The following is a 26,000-nucleotide window of genomic DNA, read 5'->3' as shown; positions in this document are numbered from 1 at the left end:
TGGTGGCTTGTTTAACCCATGAGCTGAGCTCTTGGAGAGCATCATCCTTGTATTCCCAGAATCTAACACGTTGCCTGGCACAAATCTGATGCTCAGTAAATTGTTGAATTAAGGTTTCTTAGAGCTAAAACCAACCAAACAAAAAACCTTCTGACATTCTTCATCTCGTTCAAGTGTTGCCATAATCTGGGAGACAGACTGCCATACTTCCTATTAGATGGCCATGCTTCCTACTTGACGCCTGAAGATACTGAGGCTCTGAAGCTGAAGAGTCTTAGAGAAAGACTCTAGTGAGGTGATTCCAAATCCTCTTCTCTGTTCTGTTCACCACTGCCCCTAAAATTGCCAGGTCTTTATTGAGTTGGTCCCCACACATCTAAAAATTTCTGTGGAAACACTCAAGTCCTAGAGTTCTATGTCATGCCTTATTTTCAGGGCGTCTTCCCCTCTTTGGAGCCACAAATCTCAATTCCCTCAACAATGCAAGGATAGTTTCAGTTAATGCACAGAAAGAAGATGATAAGCTGGAGGTACCATTCAGCCAGCATGTTATTTGTTAAATGTCACCTAGTTTGAAAATATTTATTGAGCACCTACTATGTGTTATGCTCTTTGCTAAGCATGGTGTATAGGCAAGAGGGCTACAATTTTCCATCCTTAAGGATGAAAGACTTCAGTTGCATGGAAAAGACAATACCCACAAAGCCAAGGAAGTAGCATTTTTAAGTTGTACCAGCTATATGAGTAATGGTTGGAGGGAGAGGGAGCAGAAGAACGAGTCATCCACATGGGATTGAGCAATCATGTTAAATTCTTACTTTCATAAAACCTCTATGTTCCTATCCATTTGACTGTCATACAAGGTAGGTAGGGGGTTGCTATTCCCCTGTTATATTTGAAAAGAAAACCTGAGATTCATAGATTTAAGTGACTTTCCCTAAGTTGTCCAGGAAGTGGGAGATAAGCCTGAACTTAGGTCAGATCTCTGCATTCCCTCCAATACCTCACTCCTTCATCCTTTGTCTAGATTAGCATTAGAGTGTAATGGACCTTGTATATGCCCTTCCCGTCTCCAAGCCCTTTTCTTCCTTCTTGGAGCTGGAATGATAGATATATTTTAATGCTGATCTGATCTTGTTATTCTTTGGCTGACAACTGTTCTGTAACTCCGCACTACTATTTGCATGGAACTCAGAATCCTTAACGTGGACCCCAGGCCCTGCTCATCTCATGATACTTCTCTCAGCTCTTCTTTCCACCCACATTCTCCTTCTGTCATGTCCTCAGACATGCAGTGCTTCCTCTGGCCACAGGACTTTTGCACACATTCTTTCTTCTTCCCGCACACTCTTCCTGCCTTCTACTGACATAGTTAAACATATTTAACTCTGTTCACCCTTAGACCCATACTGTCCAATACAGCAATCACTAGCCACATGTGGCCATTCATTTTCATTAATGAAAATTAAATCCAGTGTAAAATTCAGCTTCTGATTTGCACTGGCCACGTTTTAAGTGCTTAGTAACCACATGTGGCTGGTGGCTGCTGTATTGGACAGTTGAGACATAGAACATGTCCATCAGCACAGGACGTTCCATTGGCTAGTGCTGCGCTGAATCTTAGTTCAAGAGTCAGTTTTTCAAGAGAGGACTTTTCTCACCCAACAGGATCTCTAAACTAAGTCCTTTTTTCGCTAATGTTTTTACAGCATCTTGTAATTTTTCTTTGTAGAACTTCACATGGTTTGTGACTCATTCATTTGTTAATATCAAGTAATAAAATCATTGCATAATCAAGTAATAACAAATGGAATTAATATAATTCAGAAAAGCTTTCTTTTCTACTAGATTTTGTATTTCAGGAACTATAGTTTGCTCACTCAAGTCCAAACATACCATAGACCCAGAAAGTGGAGGAAGAATGAATGACTCAAGACGTTGGAACCTCCCTACTCCCAGTCAATGGAGAAAGTCCGAGGAAGGATGTAGGGCTTTTGAAAAGTGAGACTTGAGAACACTATTCAGGGGGAATATCATGGATAAAAGTGCTGAGATGGGAAAGTTAAGGCTGGAGCAGGTGGTTTCCAGAAGAAGGGCAAAGGGAGGCTGGTATTAGTGATGGGGGCTTACTTGGGAGGGCCAGTTCTGAGGGCAGGAGGGAGCTCTTCTAGAAGCATCCTGAGTCTCAGACTGACCAGCAACAGATTCAGGATGGCCTGGAGGAACAGAAACTACATTTAGGAATGCCAGTTAGGAGGCAATTTTTTCTTCTAATGAAGTTCTGGAGCCTGAAATGACTTACAACTCCAAGGTCTGGGGGGCCTGGGACTATGTCTGTCTTATTCAGCCTGGGTCCTCTGTGGTGTATACATTGGTGCTTAATAATATCTCTGTCATGATGACTGCCTGGGTTCAAATGTTGGCAGAGAAATAAACAGGGGGACCAGGACGGAGAGACTTTGGAAGGGAGATCTAATAGGACTTGGTGGTGATGGAGAGGAAGGAGATAAAGGCAGTTTCAGAGTTTCTGTTCTTGGAAGAATGTTGGCGTATTGACGTTAACTGGCAGTGTGTGGCCTGTTTCCCTACCTTATCTTCAAGGGGCAACACCACACCTGAGCTAAGATGCAGTGTAGGTAGTGGACCAGAATTGGACTTGTTCATTTTACTAGTTGCTGGAATGGATTTTGTAAAATTGAATGCCTCCGGGGGCCTTGCAGGTGACACAGCCCCCTTCACAAGCCGTAATAGCCTCCTTGCTATTCCTGCCTCAGGGCCTTTGCTCTGGCTGTTCTCTCGCCTGAAACACTTTTCCTACAGATTTCTACCAGATCTGCTCTTCAGGTCCTGCAAGTATTTCCTGAACTCTCCCGTTCCCAGCAACCACCTCCCCTGCCTCCGGTATTCCTGGCCCCTCTGACATCACTTTCTAGTACATTGTAGGTAAAATATATATTTTTCTCAGTTTATTGGCTGTTGATTCTCCCTGCAGTGTAACCTGCAAAAGACTAAGGGATTTAAAAATATATTTTGCTTTCCATTGTTTTCTAAATACTGAGAAGAGTGTACAGCCTGACCTTAGAAGGGGCTTGATTGCGTTTGCTGACTGACTGAGTAAATGAGTAAGTGATTGAATTGTGTGGGCAACAGGAAGTGATAGGCCTGAGAGAACAGGTATTTCACAACCTCATGCACCCCCTCCCCCCAAAGCTGACAGAGGCATTCAAATTAAGATTTAAAAGAGCACAGTACCAGCCACACAGAACTCTGTTGCAGGCTGGATTCCGGGAGGCCCCAGGCTTTTGACCCTTGCTCCAAGCTGAGCTCAAGATAAAACCAGGTATGCCTCTGACCCTCCAGTTCTCAGTTGGAAAGGTTTCTAAGGAACGCTGTCTCCCCACCCAGTATGGCAGAGCCTGCTGATTTAAAACACATGCAGGATTGAACCGGTTCCCACAGTCAGAACAAAGCGATGCACAATCCCTTCCCCAAATATTTGTTTGCTGCCCCATAGCTACGAGTTGACAGTTGGGAGACATGGACCAGGTTACCAAATGAACTTGCAGAAATCTCCTTCTCTGGAAATTCTTTAGGAGAGCAATGTGCTTTTTCTCTAGCTGAGGAAATTCCCTTGATGCCAGGCTGTTGGGGTGAGTTTACTAGACTGCTTTCTTCTTCCATTAATGAGAGTATAAAAAAGAATCCTCAGGTCAGCAGGTCAAGTCCTGGGGGCCTTCTGGGTAGTGTGACCCTGACAGCCATCTTTCTGAGATGGTTTGGGTGGGGGTGGGGGTGGGGGTGGGGGTGGGGAGTGGGGTGGTCCTACACATGGTAGGCATGATCATAAGGCATTTCCATATAAGGCTGGGGAAATGACAGCGGCTGCCTAGCCAAATCAGGTTTAAATGCATGTCACAGTTATTCCTCCAGTTCCTTGAGATAGGTTTCCGATTTAGAGAAGGAGATGCTGAAATTTTGTGATCGAAAGGCCATATAGAACTCTTGTAGGTTTCACAGGAGATTCATACCATAGATTGAAGACAATCTTTTCTTTGCTCCTACTGTAAGGTCACTCCCACCAAAATTCTTAGGAAGGTTTGAGTTTATCCAATCTTTTCACTGTTCCCTTTGCCTGCCGTTTTTATACGTGCTTACATGATGCAGGGAGCAAACCACGCTTCCTTCATAAGAAAGTTTGCGTGAGCACAACTTAGAAGGCATTGAGTGCATTTTCCATCCTTCACATTTCCTGCAAAGGTTTATTGGTTCCAAAGCACGTTCAAATCCATTGACACCTTTGATCCTCACCTGGGAGTTTCTCTCCTGTGCCACTCCTCCCCCTCGTGGAACCTGAGGCTCAGAAAGGTGAGATTACTCCAAGGTTATCTTGCAGTGACCCAACAGTGGTGGAGTTGTAGCCAGCAGAACTCTTATGATACCATATCCCATTCTCCTTTCTACTCTAGAGCTGCCTTGTGGTAGTGAGTTTTATTGAGTTTTCTACATTTCCTCTCCCAATTCCTTTATTGATTAATGGCAGTCCTGTAGGAGAAGGGCTTGCCCAAGTCAGGCATACGCTCTCTGGGCACGAGGCCAATAGGGCTGCATGGCCGGTAGAAGTTAGGGCTAGTTTATTGAGTGAAAGGTTGATGCTCTGTGAGTTTAAAGGTTTGCGGCAGCTGATTTACTCAAATAAGGGCTGCCACTTATTGGACACTGAATGCCAGATAGTGGATTAATCATATCTTATTTTGCTGAATTCTCATACCAACATTAGGCAATGTAGGTCTAAGTACTGGTTTTGTGTAACCAAAGGTCTTCTGGCTTCCCAAAGTCACATGACTTGTCAGTGGCAGAGCCAGTTTTCGGAGTCAGGCAGTCTGCACCCAACACCACTGATTTTAGCCATCACCCAGAGATTTCCAAGCCAGGTTGGAAGGACATGGCAGGCAGAGGACGCTGTGCTTATAAATGCTAGAGAGACATGATCCAGCAACACAGGAGGGTGACTGGAATGACTGGAATTGTATAACCTGCCCTGGACCACATAAGCAGAGAGACATAGCAGAGATTTGAAACCAGGTCTCCGTGACTCCTTGTCATGAGACCATGCTGCCTGACAGAATTGGGCTTGGTCCTCATACTCTTCTAAGTCTAGGTGGACCAGTGCAGTATAGAGGTACAGGGCCCTCTCTTGGTGCTGTGGGGCAAAGTTATGCCAACACTCACAGGTGGGTCATGAGTGATGCTCTTCCTTAGAGCTCATGCGCTCTCTGTAGGATGAGTCTCTGGGCAAAAGAACTTCTCTGATGACAGAGGCAACCATGTGGTGGAATAGGAGGAACACAGGCTCTGAATTTCAGTTCTGGCTTTGCTGTCAGCTGGCTGTGCGACAGGGGTAAGTTCAAGTTCTCAGTCTCTGGAGCCTGCTTCTTCTTCCCTTCCTTCCCCAGTCTTCCACTTATTTTTTTATATGTTTGCCATACCCACGACATGTGGAAGTTCCCAGGCCAGAGACTGGACCTGAGCCACAGCAGTGACAACACCAGATCCTTAACCCACTAGGCCACCAAAGAATTCCAGTCCAATTTTTTTTTTTTTTTTTAATGAAATGGAAATACTAAGTGTTTCTTCAGAGGGCTTTGTAAGGATTAAATAAAGTTGTATATGTAAAGTAGTTTCCTCATTATTTTTTTTAAATAATAACAACAAACAATAAAATGTCACCATATGTTGAGCATCCACTGTATGTCACCTATTTCACATTTGAAAAAATAATGTTTTTCTTTATTGAAAAGCTGTTATAATTGTGTGTAGCTTTTATTTGAGAAACATGTTAAACAGTAAGAAGTAGAATCCTAAATGACCAGCCTGGCATTCCAAAACAGGAAAAAAGAATAGTGTGTTTTAAGAGGTGGTGGACACTTTTGAGATGACTTTTGTAGGATTTCAAAGGTTGTTGTCATGTTTTAAGTTGATGGGAACCAGTAATGGGTATGGCCACTCAGGCATTTTCACAAAAGGAAACCATGGAAATGAAAATGTAAAAATAGAATTAATCAATAAATCTATTAACTTAAAAAATTATATAACAAAGTGAAAAACTCCCATCTCCTCCAGCTGCCATTTCTGCTCTCAGAGGCAACCACTATTAACAGTTTGTTGTTGTTTTTTTTTTTCCCTTATTCGCATATCATGAATATTCTTCCATTTCATCTTTTATAGCTCATCTCTTAGAAAAAAAAATCATTCAATGTTTTTCATGGTTTATATACTATAAAGTCCATTCATTTTAATTGTATAGCTCAGTGATTTTTTTAAACTTTCATGTCTGTGTAATCATCACCATAATCCAATTTTAGAACACTTCTGTTACCCTCACAAGTTCCCTTATGCCTGTTTGCAGTCATTCTCCAGTCTTAGTCATAGATAACCGTTTTCTGTCATTGTAGTTGTTCTGTTTGTAGAAATTTCATGGAAAAGGAGTCACACAACATGCCTTCTTTTTGCGTCTGACTTCTTTCACTTAGCATAGTGTTTTTAAGGTTCATTCATGTGGCTTCACATATCAATAGTTCATGTCTTCTGCTGAGTACACTTCCACTGTATGGGTAGATCACACTCGGTTTCACCATTCGGTTAACTCATAATGAACATTTGGTTTGTTTCTAGTTTTAGGGTATTATGAGTAATACTGCTCTGAATATGCACATACAAGTGTTTGTGTTGGCATATGTTTTCATTTTTCTTGGGTAGACCTTGATGGGTTATATGATAAGTTATGCTTAAAAATTGCCAAGCATTTTTTCCAAAGTGGCTGTATTTTACATTTTTACCAGCAATGTACAGGGGTTCCACCTTCTCCACAATTTTTTTTTCTCCACAATTTTTGAACACTTGGTGTTGTCATCTTTTTAATTATAGCTATTCTTATAGGTGTGCAGTGGTACCTCATGATTTTCCTTTTCCTTTTTTTTTTGTTTTTTTTTGTTGTTGTTTTTTTTGTTTGTTTGTTTTCGTCTTTCTAGGGTCATACCTGCGGCATCTGGAGGTTCCCAGGCTACGGGTCCAATAGAAGCTGTAGCCACTGACCTACACCACAGCCACAGCAACGCAGGATCTGAACTGTGTCTGTGACCTATACCACAGCTCACAGCAATGCTGGATCCTTAACCCACTGAGTAGGGCCAGGGATCAAACCTGCACCCTAATGGATGCTAGTCAGGTTCGTTAACCACCGAACCACGAGATAGGAACTCCTACTTTTCATTATCTGTCTGTCTGTCTGTCTGTCTGTCTGTCTTTCTTTCTTTCTTTCCTTCCTTCCTTTCCTTTTCCTTTTCCTTCCTTCCTTCCTTCCTTCCTTCCTGTCTTCCTGTCTTCCTTTCTGTCTTTTTGCCTTTTCTAGGACTGCACCTGAGGCATATATGGAAGTTCCCGGGCTAGGGGTCGAATCAGAGCTGTAGCCGCCAGCCTATGCCAGAGATCCAGCAGCTCGGGATCCAAGCCGCGTCTGCCACCTACACCACAGCTCACGCAATGCCAGATCCTTAACCCACTGAGCGAGGCCAGGGATCTAACCCGTAGCCTCGTGGTTCCTAGTCGGATTCATTAACCACTGAGCCTTGACGGGAACTCCTCATTTTCTTAATGAGTGATGATGTTGAGTGTATTTTCTCGTTCTTTTTGGCCATTCATAGTCTTCTTTGGTGATACGTATATTTAAATCTTTTGCCCATTTTATAATTGTGTTGTTTGTCCTCTTATTATTGTTATAAGTATTCTTTATATGTCTATTATAAGATGAATGAATTGCAAATGTTTTTTCCCAAACTGTAGGTTATCTTTTCATTTTCTTATGATTTCTTTTAAATAGCAAAACTTTAAAATTCTGAAGACGCATTTATTATTTTCTTTTTCTTTTATGAGGCTTGCTTATTATTAAATCTTTGTTTAACCCATGTCAAAAGATTTTTCTTCCACAGGTTTTATAGTTTTAATTCTTACATTTAGTGACATATATTTTGCATTAATTTTTGTGTATGGTGTGAGGTAAAAGTCTAAAAATGTAAGTTCTTATTTATTTATTTTGCATATGGGCATTTAGTTTTTCTAGTACCACTATCAGACAAATTATCCTTTCCCCATTGAATATTCTTGGACCTTATACAAAAATCAATTTACCATTAATGTTTGCATGTATTTGTTATATTTTTCTTCTTTCATTCATGTATAAGTTTATCATACTAGTGCTACAATAAGTCATGGTAGTTTTATAGTAAGTTTAAATCAGGTAGCATAAGTTCTTCAGCTTTGTTCCTTCTTTTCAAAAGTGCTTAGGTGCGTCTGTGTCCTTACATTTGTATATTAATGTTTGGAGCAGCTTGTCCTTTTCATTAAAAAGTCTGCTGGGATTTTAATAGGGGTTGTGTAGAGTCTGTAGGTTTATTTGAGGGGACTGCCAACTTAACAATGTTGAATTTTCCATTTCATACATAAGGCATATTTCTCCAATTTGTGGTTTCTTTTTTAGCAATGTTTTGTTGTTTTCAGGTTATAGATTTTGAATTTATTTTAATAAATTTATTTCTGAATGTTTTCCTTTTTTGATGCTGTTGTGAATGGAATTATGTTCTAAATTTTGATTTTGTCATGTTAGTTGTTAGTATATAGAACTTTGGTTGATTTTTTTTATTTTAATCTGGTATGCTGTGATCTTACTAAGCCTGCTTATTAGTTCTGTTCCCATTTTAAAAATTAAAGTTCTTAGTATTTTCTGCATATGAGATTATTTCTTCTGCAAAATAAAACATTTTAACTTCTTCCTTTCCAGTCTGTATGCTTTTCTTTTCTTTTTTTTTTTTTCTTGCCTTACTGAATTTGCTAGAACTACTGGCATAAGGTTGAACAGAAGTGGTGAAAGAGAACATCTTTGCATTGTTTATAATAGGGAATAATTCATTTTATTGTGAAGTATGATGTTAGGTATAGCTTTTTTATAGATGTTCTTTATCAGCTTGTGGAAGTTCCCTTCTCTTTTGGTTTATTGCATTTTTTTTAATTTTTCCTTTCCCTCTTTTTTTTTTTTTTTTGGCGTGTTTTGAGATGATCCCTTGACATTGTGTTTTATTCTATTAGTATATGTTATACAATAACCGATTTATGGATATTAAATCACCCTTGCTTTCTTGGGGTAGCCATACAGGGTCATTGTATATATATAATGCATTTTTTTCCTTCTTTTTAGGGCCACACCTGTGGCATATGGAAGTTCCCTGGGCTAGGTGTTGAATTGGAGCTGCAGCTGCCAACCTACACCACAGCTACAGCAATGCCAGATCTGAGCCAAGTCTGCAACCTATACCACAGCTCAAAGAAATGCTGGATCCTTTAACCCACTGAGCAAGGCCAGTGATCAAACCTGCATCCCCATGGATACTCATCAAGATCTTAACCCATTGAGCCATGACAGAAGCTCCTATAATGCATGTTTTATATGTTGCAGCATTTAGTTTGTTAACGTTTTGTTAAGGATTTTTATGCCTATGTTTATAGCAGATATTGGTCTATAGTGTCCTTTTCATTTGCTGTCTTTCTTTGATATCAGGGTAGTGCTGGCCACATCAAATTTGTTGGAAAATATTCCCTCCTTCATTATATTCTAAGCAAGTTGGTGTAGGAATGAGTATTCTTTTTCCTTGGACTGTTTCACAGAATTTCACTGACTCCATCTGGTCCTAGAGTTGTTGTTTTGTGGAAATGTTTTAAGTACAATTTTAATTCTTCAAGAAAGAATGCTTCTCAGTTTGTTATGTGGCTTTGGTCAAGTTCCATAGCCCCAAAATGGTTTTTGATGATTTTGTCCAGTTTTATACTTTTATTTTGCTAAGCACATTTGCCAGCCTCTTCATACTACCACACCCAGAGGTTGCTTCTCTACTTCTTCTTAATGGCCGTCGAAAATTCTGTTTTACAGCTGTATTATGATTTATTTAATTAAAAATCATTTTCCTAATTTTTAAATATGTTAAATAGTGCTACAGTTAACCTTCGTTTATATGTAATTTTGCTTACTCATGCTGATAATTCAGTAAGAGTTTCCTGGAAGTGGGACTGCTAAGTCAAAAGTTATATATGTTTTTAATTTTAATAAATACTATGCTGTACTATATTCTCCAAGATTTATACTAGATTATACTGCTGTTAGAACAATGTAGAAGACTTAATTTTCCCTCTCTTGCCACTGCTATGTACTATTAATTTTTTACATTGTTGCCAATAAGAAAAACAAAGATTGGGATATTTATATTTGCATTTATTTAATTATAGTAGAATTGGGAACCTTTTAATAAGCTCTTTGACTATTTCTTTTTATTGTATTAAGTGACTTGTCATATTCTTTACTTAATTTCCAATTAGATTGGTTGTCTTTCTCTTATTAATTTATAGGATCCTCTGATATTTTAGTGATATTGATCTTTCATCTATTCTGTGTGGTAAATACTTTTTTCTATTCCGTCATTGATTTCCTTCTAGTCTTAATTTTTCAATCTTTTAAAAACCTGCATTGTAATTTATATTTTTGTTTGCTTGTTTTTAAAACAGAAAGTTGTACAAGGGATCAATTTAAACCGAATTCGAGGGCTTGGGTTTGATGCCACGTGTTCTCTGGTTGTTTTGGATAAGGAGTTTCGCCCTTTACCAGTAAACCATGAAGGTAGGACCATTTCTGTCTTTCCCTGGTGGTGGGGGACTGGCTTGGGCCCAGTTGGAGCACGAGGTGTCTATTTCCACTGATGGTGAGAATTAGAGGTGGAGCATGGAGGCCAGAAATCACGTCCCCAGAGGTTAAAAGCTTGGAGAGCAGTTGGTAGGAGCAGGATGACATTAGGATTAGGTGGATCAGGAAGAGATTTTACTTGTAATCTACAAGAGCCACAGTAGAGAGCTTGAGGTAGGATGGACACAGTATCATCAGCCTAGAGTGAGTAGCCTTGAAACAGAGTCTGGGCCTTTTCAAGGAAGGGAGTGTTGTTGTCTGTGCCCAACAAAGACACAAAGTTGTCTTTGCCTTTGAAGCTCCTCTACCACGTTCATTTGCATGGGTGAGCCAGGTTCTTTTAATGGAAATAGAATAGGAAAGGGCCGTATATCACACAGAAGCTGGAAGCAAATGGTCTCCCTATTGTCAATAGCCAGACCAAGGACATTCCCGTTTAATGATGCTGTTCTAATATTCACTCCAGAGTACTGTAACGAGCTGTTTCAGATGTAATGGACATGCGCATCCATCATCAGAACTATTCATGGTAGAGGATGTGTCCCTTTGGGGGTATTTTAGCCAGTAGTGCTAGCACCAAAGTTGCAAACCTCAAAGCCTATACTAGTCAAGTAAACAATGTAAATGAGTGAGTAAAGTGAGTCAGGTTTGAGAAAAACAACAGCACATATGCAGAGATGTATTTCAACTAATATTTAACCTTTTAAGAGTGGCAGACATTTGGGAGTGGTGGAGACTGTGGTGCACTAGAAATTGCACGCTCCTTCCGAATAGGAGTGAGGCTCTTGGCATTGTCAGTCAGTTGTTGCCAAGATAGGCATTGCAAGCATGTTTGGGACTAGGCCATGTTTAAGAATCCTTAGTAATGGACACTGCTAGAGCAGTGCCTTTCTTAACTGGCGACTGTGGATACTAGGGCACACTGAGACTCCCTGGAATTGGAGTTAGGTAGTCCCACATCTCAGCCCTGCTCCTGCTCAGCTGTGACACCTTGAGTGATTCACTTAACCTCGCTTTTACTTGTTTCTCCTCTGAAACAATTGAAATAATTGGAATAACGAAACTGTAGCTTTGCTCTGAGAATTAAGTGGGAGCCTGATACCTGAATGCTTAGAGAAGTTTCTTCCATCTGATTATGAATTCCTTAAGTTAGGGGGAAGTGTCTCACTCTTATGGAATGGAACACTGATTTTTGTAAATTACCTGTCCTGGAAAAGTATGCAGATGGATAAATGATGAGGGCACAGTGGTAATGGTGACCATCTTTTACACATATACCTTTTTTTTTTTTTTCTTTTTTACGATGCCACATTTACTAGCACTCTCTGTATGCCAAGCCCTGTCTTTTTAAGTGGTGGGGCTTCAAAGATATAAGTGGTCTTTGTTCTCACTGACTGACCACTAGCTTAGTTGGCATTTTTTCTGGGCCAGGATCGGGGGGCAGCCCCTGTCTGGACCCAGGGAATGGGATTGAACCCACAGACCTCAGCTCAGCAGCAGCAAGCACTGTCCAGTTACATGATGTGGCCAGCCATAGCGGGCCACTTGGGGATGCTGCCAGTGCTTCTTTGTTGGCCTGCTTTAAACAGAGGTCAGGTGGTGGTCTATTAGGGACACTTTGGGAGGAATTCTCTGTTTGGGCGGGACTCTAGATATTATGAGCCCTAAGTTTCAAAGACACCAAAGATTCTATTATGCTAAACCATGTGGGTTTTTGTTGTTGTTGTTGTTGTTACCTCTAGTGTCACATTAGAATCAAATGGGAATCTTTTAAAATCACCAATTCATGACCCTTACCTGCAAGGTTTGCGTTTACTTGGCTTGAGGTGAGGCTAGGGCATCAGTACTTTAAAAAAGTTTTCTCGGTGATTCTGGTATGCGGAGAATCACTGGGTGTGGATGAATCGTCAGCTAAACATTGGGAACAAGAACATTAGTAGCAAGAACTTCAAGGTGGAGGATGAGTGAGTTCCTTGTTAAATCTGCTTACACCAGCACCCTCTCGGTTGCTATCTTTTTTCTCATTGTACGTTGAATTGCCTCCTGTTAACAGCTCTTGTATGAGAAGGGTAGCTAGGTTGCAACCCTAGTTGTAAGTGTTGAAGAAATATTATTCCACCTAAAAGGTTAAAATGTACCTATTCATCACAGGCATCCAGCAACAGGTGCCCCTCACCAGTTTCTTGCCTTTCTGCAGATTCTATTAAGGTTAGATTTTATCTGAAATGGATTAGCTTGTGCTGGAAAATGAAATTTGAATTGTAAGGGTAGATTAAAGGGTCTTCAAGGACTTCTGCCTACCTGGCAATAGTGACCAATTCTTGATTGGTTAATGGGAGTAATTTGTGAGAAGCAGAAGAGCAAACTTGTGGTTGCCAAGGGAGAGGTGGGAGGGAATGGGATTGATGGGGAGTTTGGGGTAGTAGATGCAAACGACTATGTCAAATGGATAAGCAATGAGGTCCCACTGTGCAGCGCAGGGAACTATGTTTGATCTCTTGGGATAGAACATGATGGAAAATAATGTGAGAAAAGAATGTACATATATATATGACCGGGTCACTTTGCTGTACAGCAGAAATTGGCATCACATTGTAACTCTACTGTACTTTAATACAAAATAAAAAATAAAGAGTTTAAGAACACTGAACATGATGAAATAGTCCCATTGTTCACCTTTTCTTGTTTGATCTTTCTTCCTTTGAAAATCAGAGCAGCACTAGGTTGGACCATGGTGCCATTGCCGTGTACTTCCTACCTCATGCAGTGCATCTAGCTCAGACCTTAACTCTTAACATCATTCCAGCCACAGGAGCTCTGGGAGGGAGCAGAGCCAACAGTGATAATTTAGGGTCAGGGAGGAAGTTACTACCTAGGCTAGCAGACATCTAATGGTGAAATGGTTTTCTGATTCATAGTCATTTCTTTCAAGTATCCTTAGAGAACCTCCTGTGAGATGTTCACAGTAGAAACTGAATAAGTATACGGATGAATAAGCTGCCCTAAGGTAAACTGACTGTGTAATCCCAACTCTGCTCTGATGATTGTTTCTAATTCTCTTGACATATGATGTCTTCTTGGGTCTGCACTCTGTTGGTTTCACCTGTCTATTGTGCAGCAACTCCTTCCTCGCTCTTTCTTTGCCTGGCTAGCCATTGGCTGATCATTTTCAGGACTATCCTAAAGCTTTCCTGCCTCTTGGAAGAGCCCTGTGCAGCCTCAGGCTAACTGGGGTCTTCTCTGAGCTCCGCCTCTGCCTGTTCCGTGTCCAGGACTTCTGTTCTGGCAGTCATCACTCCATACAGATGGTTTTTTCCACGTACATGCTCTGTAAGGGCTGGGACTATGGCATGTTCTTCCTGGCATCTCAGCACCCAGCATGGAGCAGATGCTCAATAAAAGATTAAATGGACTTGCAGTGGAGTCATTAATTTGTGGTTTTTCAACAAGCCCCGCAAAAAGAATAACTTCTATAAGTTGTTGTCTATAAAGCAAATTACTAATATCTGTAATAAGTATATAATGAGGTAATCCATTCTGCACCATTCTCCTTGGGTCTTCCTGAGAGCCTCTTTAGGTAGAGGCAGTAGTGGCTGATTGGTCGTTCGTTACAGCTGAAAGTTTAGCAACAGGTGTTTTTGTCTTGAAGCAGCTGCAGATACATTCTATACAGTGTGGGAGATGCAGTACTGACATTGTCCCCCCCACACACACACCTGCATACCCGTATTCTGTGTGTGTATATGTGTGTGCACGCATGTGCGCCTACACACCCACATTCTGATTCCGTGATAGTTCTGGAATAGGACTTGGATTTCAGTATTTTTTTTGATGATTATTTTTTATTGACCATATCCTTGCCAACTCTAAATGTATTAAGAAATTTAATACCCCAACACTTGAGAATTTTAATGTTTCTATTTTTAATTTTTATTTTTTATTTATTTTTTGTCTTTTTAGGGCCACATCTGGGGCATATGGAAGTTCCCAGGCTAGGGGTCTAATTGGAGCTACAGCTGCCTGTCTATGCCACAGCCACAGCAATGCAGGATCCAGGGCATGTCTGTGACCTACACCACAGCTCATGGCAATGCCGGATACTTAATGCGCTGAGCAAGGCCAGCAATTGAACCTGCGTCCTCATGGATGTTAGATTCGTTTCTGCTGAGCCATGATGGGAAGTCTTATTTTTTAATTAAAAAAATTTTTTTGTTATAATCGATTTACAGTGTTCTCTCAGTTTCTGCTGTACAGCAAAGTGACCCAGTTACACACACATATATATATATATATATACACATTCTTTTTTTCATATTATCCTCCATCATGCTCCACTGCAAGTGATTAGATATCGTCCCTTGTGTTATCCAGCAGGACCCGCTGTATTATCCAGCAGGACCTCATTGCTTATCCACTCCAGATGCAATAGTTTACATCTACTAACTCCAAATCCCAGTCCATCCCACTCCCTCCCCTCCCCCTTGGCGACCACAAGTCTGTTCTCTATGGACATCAGTATTTTAAAAGCTATCCCATGAGATTCTAATGTGCAACGAGGGCTGAGAACCAGAGGTTGAAACAGTTTCGTTGTACAGTAGAATCACTCAGCTGTTTACCAAAAAAATCTTAGATGCGTCTCTGGAAGGTTTCATGTACTTTCTCTTATGTTCAGAGCGTAACTGTTGTTTGAGGAGTTTTCCTGGGCCCTGAAATCTTTCTGGGCTGGCAAACCAGTGGCGGAGTCCTTGACTCATTATGAGGATGACCTAATTGAGGTGTTTTCTTAGGTTAACTTTTTTTTTTTTATTTTTTTTTTTTGGTAAGTTTTAAACATTCTTTTTCAAAGACTTGGAAAATAAGATAACAGCTTCCCATGTATCCACTACTGAGGATAGAAAGATAAGTTTTGCCATATTTGCCACAAGTCCTTTTTTAATTTTATTTTTTTTAAGAATACTCAAAAGTTCAGTCCATGCCTCCCCCCCCCCCGCCCAGCAGGTGACCATTCCTCTGTAGTTGGCTTTCACAGACACGTTTCTCCTGTGCTATTACCACATGTGTGTACACCCGCAACAAAAACAGTATGGATTGTGTTTAAAAATATCCCAGCTGCTATCATTATTCATGTTGATATGTGTAGCTCAAGTTTAAATTTCTTTTAATTTATTTATCCATTCTCTGCCCAGATCTCCTTTCAAAGCGCACGTTGTGCTTTTCCCAGCTGTGAGATAGCAGGCATGTCTTCAGCCTCTCAAGCTCAGGGTCCGTGTGTCAGTGAAAATGACGTAGATTTCAAAGTTGTTTTGAGGATTAAATGAGATGTGTGTAAAATGTTTAGCATAGGGCTTGGGACAGACACACACATACACACAATACGCCACTTTATGAACATTTGTTATTAGCAAGATTATATAATTACTGCAGGTATTTGGCCAATAAATAAAATACTGTATGAAGTGCCTGACTCAGTTACTTTTTTGGTCCCTTTTATCTTTCTGTTTGTAATCTCCAGGTATATTCATTGCTATTCTCTGCCTTTTGCTATCCAGGGAAATAGAGGACCGTAAAAAGAATACTGGCTTGCCCATCAGTGCAGGATGCATTTAGCAGAGGCTGGGGGAGGGGGAAGGAGCAGTTAGATCCTGTGTGGGCTGCAGGATGGTAGGGGTAGGTGTAAGGGGCACTGCCCAAGCTCCTTTTCAGGTGGTTTTAAATTCTGTTTCCTATGATTTATTCCTCTTGAGGGCCGACTGTATGATAGGTACTTGCCATGTCGTTTGTATACATTATCTTTTGTTCAGTGAATGAAGAATCTATTCATCCTTATATGTTATTAGGTGTTGTTATTGCCATTTTACAGAGAAGGACACTTGGGCTAAGACAACTTAAATAACTTCTCAGTATCTCTGCTTTTACTGAAAGTGTTTCGCATTAGGTCTGCCTGGTTCCAAAATGGAAAATAGTTCAGTGCTTCCAACCAGCCGAGTTAGAAAAAAGCACTTAAATGAACTTTAATTAAAGTGACTACAGGAAGTGGGAATGAAGATAAGCAGAAAAAAGCCATCATGTAAATGTATTTGCTATATTATACCACTGAAATATTTATCCACATTTAAAGAAGATGTACCTTAAAAATATGAAGTATTGTTTTATGCTTATTTTTGATAGGCTTTTTTCTGGAGTATATATACTCAGGAGAGTTTTACTAGGATAGAAGGGAGAGGGAAAAAAAGGGGAAGAGTTGAGAGAGAATGAATGATAATATAATTCATCAGTGGATCTTGACTGATTTTTCACGTAGACGTTTACTTTGGCACTGTATTCAAAGAGTACATCTCTTGAAGGGAAATCTAAAGTTTGGGAAGAGCATTCTAGTTGGTGTTGGTGGTGATCCATTCACTTGTTCATTATTGATGTGTAGAATTTTACAAGTGGTTGTGCAGGTTTCTGCCCTTGGGAAAACCGAAAGTACACGCTTGAGTTAGAAGGATAAGGATGTGCCTGTGTCCTCATCTTCCTTGTTTTTGCCAGGGGATCCCCATCGAAACATCATCATGTGGCTGGACCACCGGGCGATCAGTCAGGTCCACAGGATCAACGAAACCAAGCACAGTGTCCTTCAGTACGTCGGGGGCGTGATGTCCGTGGAAATGCAGGCGCCGAAGCTTCTGTGGCTCAAAGAGGTAAGTGCGTAGGGTGAAGAAGAGATGACTGATAATAGCAGAGGATGCCATTTATGGAATCTGTCAGTACCAGCACCCAGCTAAAGTCTGTTATGCTTGATTTTTTTTCCAGCAACTCTCTGAGGAAGGTTGATCCCATTTTATTGATTAGGTTGCAGTTAAGTCATTCTGCTTTTATATGCTTAACTCATGTAAGGTACGGTGATAAGTATGTGACACAGATTATCTCTCTGAATCCTAACAGCACTCCTATAAAGTAGATTTTTTTCTTTTGTCTGTGTTTTGTAAAAACTAAAGCTAAAAGAGCTTCGTCACCTCACCCAGTATGACTTAATGCATATGCAACAGAACCAGAAGTGACTGAACCTAAAACTGACTGACTCTGAAATTGATTCTCTTAATATCTCGTACTCTGCTGAAGTTCAGAGAAGTTAATTACCATTCCCATTAGAAAGTGGCAGAGCCGGGATTCAAGTCCAGATCTCCTGGCTGGAGCCTTCTTTCTCTTATTACTGTTAGCCCCCAATGATTAATCTCTTGCTTGGTGGCATTGTAAAGAATGCCTTTCTCTCCTTACCTGAACATGAGTTTCTGTGTCCTAGTGTGATAAGGTGATCTGTGGACAAAGCACTTGCAGGCGGTTCCCGTTTCCAGATGTTAGGATCATTTATGAAGTGCAGAGAATGGTGATGTCAGCTTTATGGTTCCCGGTGAGATGGAGGTGTGAGAAAGTTTGAGTCCTCAGGAGCTTCAGGGGCCTGAAAACCCCTAGGTGGTCTGGTGAGGAGAGACTCCATCCAGTGATAAGCCCCGGCATGATTCATGTACAGGCTCCGAGGTTTCAGAAGGGCTGAATCTTCAGTTACTCACATACGCAGTTGGAGGGAGTTTAAGCGTGCTGAGAAGGTGTCCTTGGATCGCCATCCTGGGGCAACAGGGAGACGCAAAAAGGGCATCACTACTCAGGGCAGGCTTGGCTTGTGATTTGTTCAGCATATTGAGCTGTGTTGTAAGTGTTTTTTGTTTTTGTCTTTTTTTTTTAGGGCAGCACCCACAGCATATGGAAGTTCCCAGGCTAGGGATTCAGATTGGAGCTGTAGCTGCCAGCAACGCCAGATCCGAGGCATGTCTGCGACCTACACCACAGCTCACAGCAATGCCACATCCTTAACCCACTGAATGAGGCCAGGGGTGGAATCTGCATCCTCATGGATGTTAGTCAGATTCGTTTCCGCTCAGCCACGACAGGATTTCCCTATGTTGTAAGTTCTAATTTGCAGAAACAATATTCAGCTACTCAAATATGGGCTTGGAGGGAGCCAAGAGGGTGTCCTTGGTTGGCCATTGTGGGGCAAAAGAGAGAAGCATAAAGAGCATCTCTAATGAGGGCAGTCCTGGCTTGTTATTTGTTTAGCATATTGAGCTATGTTTTAAGTTTTAATTCATAGGAAGATTTCTATATTTGCTAGGAGTTTGAAAACAGAGTGTTTTAGGAACTGGGGATCTCAGGATCCTAATTCTGACACTACTAGCATCACCCTGTATGATTTTGGGAAAAGCAATTCCTTTTTTTTTTTAGAGCTGCACGGGTGGCACATGGAGGTCCTCAGGCTAGGTTGAATCAGAGCTGCAGCTGCAGCCTACACCACAGCTCACAGCACTGCCAGGTCCTTAACCCACTGAGCAAGGGATCAAACCTGCATCCTCATGGATGCTAGTCAGATTTCTTTCCATGAGCCATGATGGGAACTCCTAGGCAAAGCAATTCTTGTTGTGGGCTTCACTTTTTCCATCTATAAATTGAGAGAGTTGGACAGGATCAGTTTGAAAATTTTGTCCAAAAATATCCTGAAATACAAACCAGAAAGTAAAATTGCTCTCCCCTTCCCCACACTGTGCTATGTGTTCAGTAGGCTTTAATAGACTTAATCCAGACAAGCCCTGCCTGGTAGATCACATGGGAAACTGAGGCTAGAGTGAGGGTTATGTGACATTCCCCAAACAGATGATAGAGCCAGAATTTAAACCCACGTGTACTGGTCTCCAAATCCCGGCTCACCCATTAGTCATGCAGTATTGAAATCCCCTGTAAAGCATGCCACGTCAGGAAGGACCAGGAACGAAGGCAGTGGTGTTCTTCAAGCCAACTTAAACATGGTGCAGAAGAACAAGTGGGTTAGCTCTATCACCTTTCTTGGCCACAGGTAAGGAAGAGCTGTTCTGATGGGGCAGGTGGTTACTGGTGCAATGTCAAGGCCTTCTTGAGCACCTTCTTTGTAGTCAGTGCAGGGCTATAGTAGAGGAGACACGAAGGATATTCTAGAGAGACTGTGGTTCATTATGGTAGGTACGTGGGTATGTGAGCTGCTTCCTTAGTGTAGTAGGAGGGTAGCCGGGGCTCAGTTTGTTAAGGGCCTATTTGGTGATAGAGATGAGCTGATGGTTGTTAGTCTGGGGAGGGAATGTCTTTGATAACTTTGGCAGGGTGAAGAGATTGGATAAGGAGTAAGGAAATGTAGGTGGGGAGATTAAGAATCAGTTTTCTTACTTTCCTGATTATAGTTTGTAGTTGGCCTTGCTTTTGCTCTTAGGATAAACATGAAGATTTGTAATGTGGCCCAGAAGATGGTCTATGATGTCATTTTCACACACACACAGACACACCCACACACCCCTGCCATCACTTACTGTGTGTCCCTCACTTTGCTCACTCTGATCCATCCACAGGGATTCACTCAGGGTGAGTGTGCCTCAAGCACACTAGCTCTTTGCCACCTCAGGGTCTTGACTAGGGGTTGGCAAGTTATGGCCCATGGGCCACATCTGTCCTGCCACCTGTTTTTATTTATTTATTTGTTTTTTGCTTTTTTTTGGGGGGGGGCCACCCCAGGGGCATATGAAAGTTTCCAGGCTAGGGGTTGAATTTCAACTACAGCTGCTGGCCTACACTACAGCCACAGCAATGCCAGATTGTGGACCCACTGAGCAAGGCCAGGGATCAAACCTGCATCCTCATGGATACAAGTCAGAATCATTTCTGGTGTGCCACAACGGGAACTCCCTGCTGCCTGTTTTTAGATGTCTCACAAACTAAGAATGTAAATGAGTTTTATATTTTCAGATATTTGAAAAAAGAGTTGAAAGACAGTCCTATTTTGTGACCTGTGAAAATGATATGAAATTTAAAATGTAGTGGCCATAAACAAAGTTTTATTGGAACCCAGCCATGCTTGCTCATTTATGCACTGTCTCTGGTGCCTTTGCACTATGGTGATAGAGCTGAGTATTTGAGATGGACACTGCATGGCCTCTAAAGCTAAAAATATTTTCTTGGAGTTCCCGTCCAACTAGGAACCATGAGGTTGTGGGTTCGATCCCTGGCCTTGCTCAGTGGGTTAAGGATCCGGCATTTCCATGAGCTGTGGTGTGGGTTGCAGATGTGGCTCGGATCCAGTGTTGCTGTGGCTCTGGTGTAGGCCGACGGCTACAGCTCTGATTCAACCCCTAGCCTGGGAATTTCCATATGCCGCGGGAGCAGCCCTAGAAATCACAAAAAAGACCAAAAAAAAAAAAGCTAAAAATATTTTCTCTCTGGACCATTAGAGGAAAAGTATGGTGACCCATGGTATTTTTTTTTTTAATTTTATTAGAATATAGTTGGCTTACAATGTTGTGTTAGTTTCAGGTGTACAGCAAAGTGAATCAGTTATACCTATATCCATTCTTTTTCAGATTTTTTCCCAAGTAGATTATTACAGAATATTAAGTAGGTTTCCCTGTGCTGTACAGTAGGTCCTTGTTAGTTATCTATTTGATATATAATAGTGTGTATATATATTATTCGCAGCCTCTTAGTTTATCCCTCACCCCCGTGGTTTCCTCTGCTGACCATAAAGACCCCTGGTCTTGACTGTGTTATGATGCCTTGCCTTCTGCTTGAATAATCTTCCCTCTACTCACCATTGATTCTAACTCACCATGCGGGTCTCAGCTTTATTGCCACATCCTTAAAAAAGCCTTTCCTGACCCTCACATAAATCAGATGTCTCTTGTCATCATACTCTTAAATTTACTTCACTGTATCTTTCATAAATTGCAGTGACGTGGCAATTTGTATGATGATTTGTATAAAACTCGCCCTCTCCAACCATTGTAATCCATAGGAAGATGGAGATATCTTTTTTGTTCATTGCTCTTTCCCCAACCCTAACCTAATGCATGGCTAAAAGTAGGTGCTCAGTGAATGTTTTTTGAATGATTTGAGTGGCTCAGTAAGGGGCGAAAGCTATTCCACAGGTGTGAAGTGTGATGACCTAAATTAGGCACTGTGGGATGGAGAGGAGATGGGTTCCAGAAATTGTTAGGGGTTAATGTCAGCAGGACATTGAGGCTGATTGGCCATGAGAGGTGAGCTAGAGGGAGGAGACAAAGTTGACTACTCATTTCAGCATTGCTGTCACTCAGGTGCTCCTTGTCCTTAGCCTGGAGTCAGAGGTCAGAGGGAGGTGGGTAGCATTTAGAGTTCAGACCTCCTGGAAGTCGGGAGTGATCTACGAGGACCACCATAGCTCTCGGACGAAGTCACTCAGGTCCTAGTTCCACAATATGGAATTTTAATCGTGTCCTTTACACTTAAGGTTTGTGTGTTTTAGGTTGACGTATGTCTCCTTAATAAGAATTGTCAGATAAAAGGAAACATACCATTTGAATTTTTCATAACCCCCAGCAGTCTGACTTTTCCATTTGGTCTCAATGATTCTGACTCTCATCTTAATGAAGGCCAAATGTAAATTAAGTTCTGTCAGGCTGGAACAGCTGGAGTCTCCTATCTTTATAAACATGAAACATCATAGGGTAACAAGGTGCAGACTGAGGAAGGTCAAGGAAGTTAACGGGCTGTTGTGGATCCTGACAGCTCCGTGTTAATGGAAGATAATTAACTGGCTTGTACGGGATGTGTGGAGATATTCCAATCTGTCTTTTAACTCATTTTCTCTTTTTTCGCCATTGTCAGCAGAGCAGAAAGCTCATCATTTTAGAGTTGGTGATTTTCCTTGTTCATTCCAGAGGTCTGGGACCAACTGGCTGGAATGTCAGAGGGTTTTGTTGATGGGTTTAGGAAACATAAGCACCCCTTTCCTCTCCTCAGTCCATGCCCTCTGCTTTCGTTCCCCTGCTCACATATTGGGAAAACGAGTAAATGATTCTCTGATTGGTTCTAATGTGCTTTTTCCTGTGTATGTAGATTCTTGGGAGGAACTCGGGAGTTTGGGTGCCCAGAGAGGTGGTTTGATAACTTCCTGGCAGCTGTGGAAAGTGTCATTTGAATGCTTTGCCGTAGGAACTATTGAAAAGAAAGCTCTGTTAGACATCAGGAACGCCTAGTTGTTATCCCCTCTGTAAAAATAAAAGGCTTCCTCCAGCTTATTTTTAGTGCCTTGACTGGCCTTATTCTTTCCTTCTTCTTGATGATATAGTAACATCTATTTTCCTTAGGGCTCCCATTTTGAAACCTTATGAAAGATAAACAAAGGAAGTTCTTTCCTGGGAAACACACCCTTTCTTTTTTAATGGCAATATGGTGGAAACAATAATCTTTCTCAGGGTTCTCTGGTAGTTACGCTGGCTTTAAATTCCATGCGTAAGCCTGATATTATGTATCTACATTCATCAGATCTTAACAGTAGAGCTAATATGAGAGAGTGAGGAACTTTGGAGGATAGAACATAGTCTGTAACAACAATTAAAAAAAAAAAAAGCACAGAATTAGAAGCCAAACACACTTGCATTTACATCTTTCTCCACCATTTACCAATTTTTCAACCTTAGGCTAAACCAACTTATCTGAGTCTCAGTATGCATAGTTGTAAAATGAATATAATAATATCAGCTTTGTGGAATAACTGTAATCTAGTCAGATGCTTGTAAAATGTCTTATACAGTAGATATTCAAATAGTAATTTCTCACTTCCAGGGTGTTTTCAAATGTTTGTCTCTACTGATAGGAATGTCAGTAACAGCCTATCACCAAGTGAGAGAATTTTAAACACTAAAATATCTTATATCATGTAGCTGGCTGTAATAAGTGTGTTTTTCCTGTTCGAATAGTAACTAAGGAAAGCATCTAAAAATGACCACAGACTTGTCAAGAACAATCATAGAAAATAGTAGAAGAATATAAAACGTATTTTTTGAGTCATTCATTTATTTGAATCATCCACATCCTATACGAAAAGGCAGCCAGCTTTGAACTGTAAAGCAAATGACTTACCGAATACCTTTTACTTGTTTCTCTAAATATTCGCCAATGCCTCTAGCCCAGAATTATTTTATTCCATAAGGATTATTTTCTTTAAACTTTGCACTAGTCCTGTGTGATAGATATTCTTTCTCTTTATGAATGAGGACACTGAGGCTCAAAAAAGTTAAATGACTTACTGCCAGTCTCATACTATGTAAGTATATGTACATCCAGAACCATACAAACTGCTCCATCCCCTGTCCCCCTCCTGTGAGAGCCCATGCTGTTTACCATGGGAACCCAGAAGTGGTCTCTGCCACTTCTGTAATTCATGAAATTACAGTCTTATTGGACTAAGCAATAATAGCAGAATAAGGAAATGGATGCAAACAGTAGGTAATGTGTATCTAGTGCTTATTATGTATCTAGCACTTGTCTGAGCATTGTATCCATGTGCAACTTATCTAATCCTCACAACCATCATATGAAATGTCTCATCTTTTATAGATGACAGAACAGCTCCAGAGATGTTAACAACTTGCCTAAGATCATTCAGCTAATAAATGGCAAGACTGGGGTTTGAACCTTAGCATTTCAGACCCGCAGAATGGGCTTATCACCACTTCACTCTACTGCCTCTTCAGGTGTTTGCCTTGTAGGGTTTGAATAAACTAGTTCAGGGAAGAAACTTTGAAGTGATGACTTCAGGAGAATCGGAGGCTGGGAACAATGGGTGGTGGGTTCATTTGTTTCACTAAAAAAGTATTGTCTGAGTGTCTCCCATGTGATGGGCACCTTGCTGGGCACTGGGGTTGCCAAGGTGAGCAAGACAGATGGGGGCCCTGGGTAGGCTTCTGGGAACTTAGGTTCTAGTGCAGAGAGGCAGAAAATCAGGAAAAAAAAAAGTAGATATATACAAGGTGATTTTGTTTTCTGGAAAATACCATGAAGAGGAAACACAGATGAACTGATTTGGCATGGCTAGTGTGTTCTCTTGAGAGGTTTGGGTTAATAAGAATGATGGGATTTTTAGGAGGAAGGAGGAACAGATGCAGTGAGGGGAGGAAAGTACTTGTGAGCTCAGTGTAGGAGGTCAGCAGGGCTGAAGGTGGATGAGCAAGGCAGAGAGTGGCAGGAGGGGATTGCAGAAATGACCAAGGGCTGATCCTGTATAACCTTGAGGCCCTGGGCAGGAATTTGGATTTTATTCTAAGAGCAGTGGGAAATGGTTGATGAATTTTAAACATGAGTGCGACATGATCTTTTTTATGACTTGAGAAAAAAAATCCTGGCACATGTGCTGGGTAAGATAATAAATATTTGTATAACATCAGTAACATTTATGCTATTGCTGTAATGTTAAAGGGAAAAAAATGACAAGATTGCACAGTCTTATAAATGCATTTGTTTTAAGAAATTTGCAGTATGGAAAAAAACTGGCTGTATATGCAGAAACCAATAATGAGATACTCTGCATGGTTGAAATAGTTTGCCACTGTTTGTGTTACAGCACAAAGCTCATGCTTTGATTACCTCTTAGTACTTTTCCATTAAAAAATAATCTCATAGTCCCAGCTAACCTTTCTGATTGACAATACTTGATTATTTAGCATGTTTTTTTTCCTCCCTTGGGATTATTTTCCTAAATAATCTGTACTGTTTGAGGGGCTTTACATGCAATATTTCATCTAAGCTCCTCAGTGACAGAGTATTATTATCCCATTGTACAGATGGGGAAAACAAGACCCACAGGGCTTAAGTAGCATCCCCAAAGCTATACAACAAGTAAGTGGTAGAGCCAGAGTTCTTACCAAGTCCAGCCCCCCTCCAGCTCCTGGGCTCCATCCCTTGGCTCTGTTGCCTGTTCTCAAAGGACGTTTGTTTCTGCCTGCGTGTAGCTTTACGGGCTAGCAGCCCACAGGCTGAATCTGGTCCCCAGATGGGTTTTCTTGGCCCCACCCTGTGCTTGAAAATAAATTCATTTTTGAACGCGTGTCCAACATTTAAAAATGAAAGAAATTTCACATTAAAATCCAGATTTTTCCGCTTCTCTTGAGAAAATAACAAAAGGACTTGGCCATCCTGGGGTCACATTCCCACGTGGAAAGAATTGGCCAGGGATGCGTAGGGGCTGCCCCTTGAGAAGGGGTGAGTGCCCTTTGTTTCTCAGGGGTCTCTACCCGGCCTGTTTCCCCATTTCCTTTTCCAGAACTACCCCTCTGGATTTGAGACACTGGCTATGGGAGTCTGTTCGCAGAGCCCATCATGAGTTTTCCTATAACAAAACGCTTAGAGA

The 26,000-nt window shown here is 41.2% G+C and overlaps 1 protein-coding gene across 24 annotated transcripts in view; it reads left to right on the top strand.

Moving 5' to 3' along the window:
- FGGY (FGGY carbohydrate kinase domain containing) overlaps positions 1–26,000 on the top strand; it is a 458,257-nt gene that overhangs the window by 25,688 nt on the left and 406,569 nt on the right. For 22 of the 24 annotated variants that reach the window (XR_002345479.1, XM_021097801.1, XM_021097800.1 and 19 more), the window contains 2 exons: positions 10,606–10,717; positions 17,312–17,463. Coding sequence is in view for 23 of the 24 variants with exons in the window: in XM_021097801.1 (XP_020953460.1) it covers positions 10,606–10,717; positions 17,312–17,463 (264 nt within the window). In the remaining variant the exon portion in view is untranslated. The remainder of the gene's footprint in view (positions 1–10,605; positions 10,718–17,311; positions 17,464–26,000) is intronic. The other 2 variants (XM_021097811.1, XM_021097810.1) reach the window with 1 other exon arrangement.

This window comes from Sus scrofa, chromosome 6, assembly GCF_000003025.6.
Source record: "Sus scrofa isolate TJ Tabasco breed Duroc chromosome 6, Sscrofa11.1, whole genome shotgun sequence".
Taxonomy (NCBI): domain Eukaryota; kingdom Metazoa; phylum Chordata; class Mammalia; order Artiodactyla; family Suidae; genus Sus; species Sus scrofa.
The sequence above is the reverse complement of the archived record's forward strand: the minus strand, read 5'-3'. Positions and strand labels throughout refer to the sequence as shown.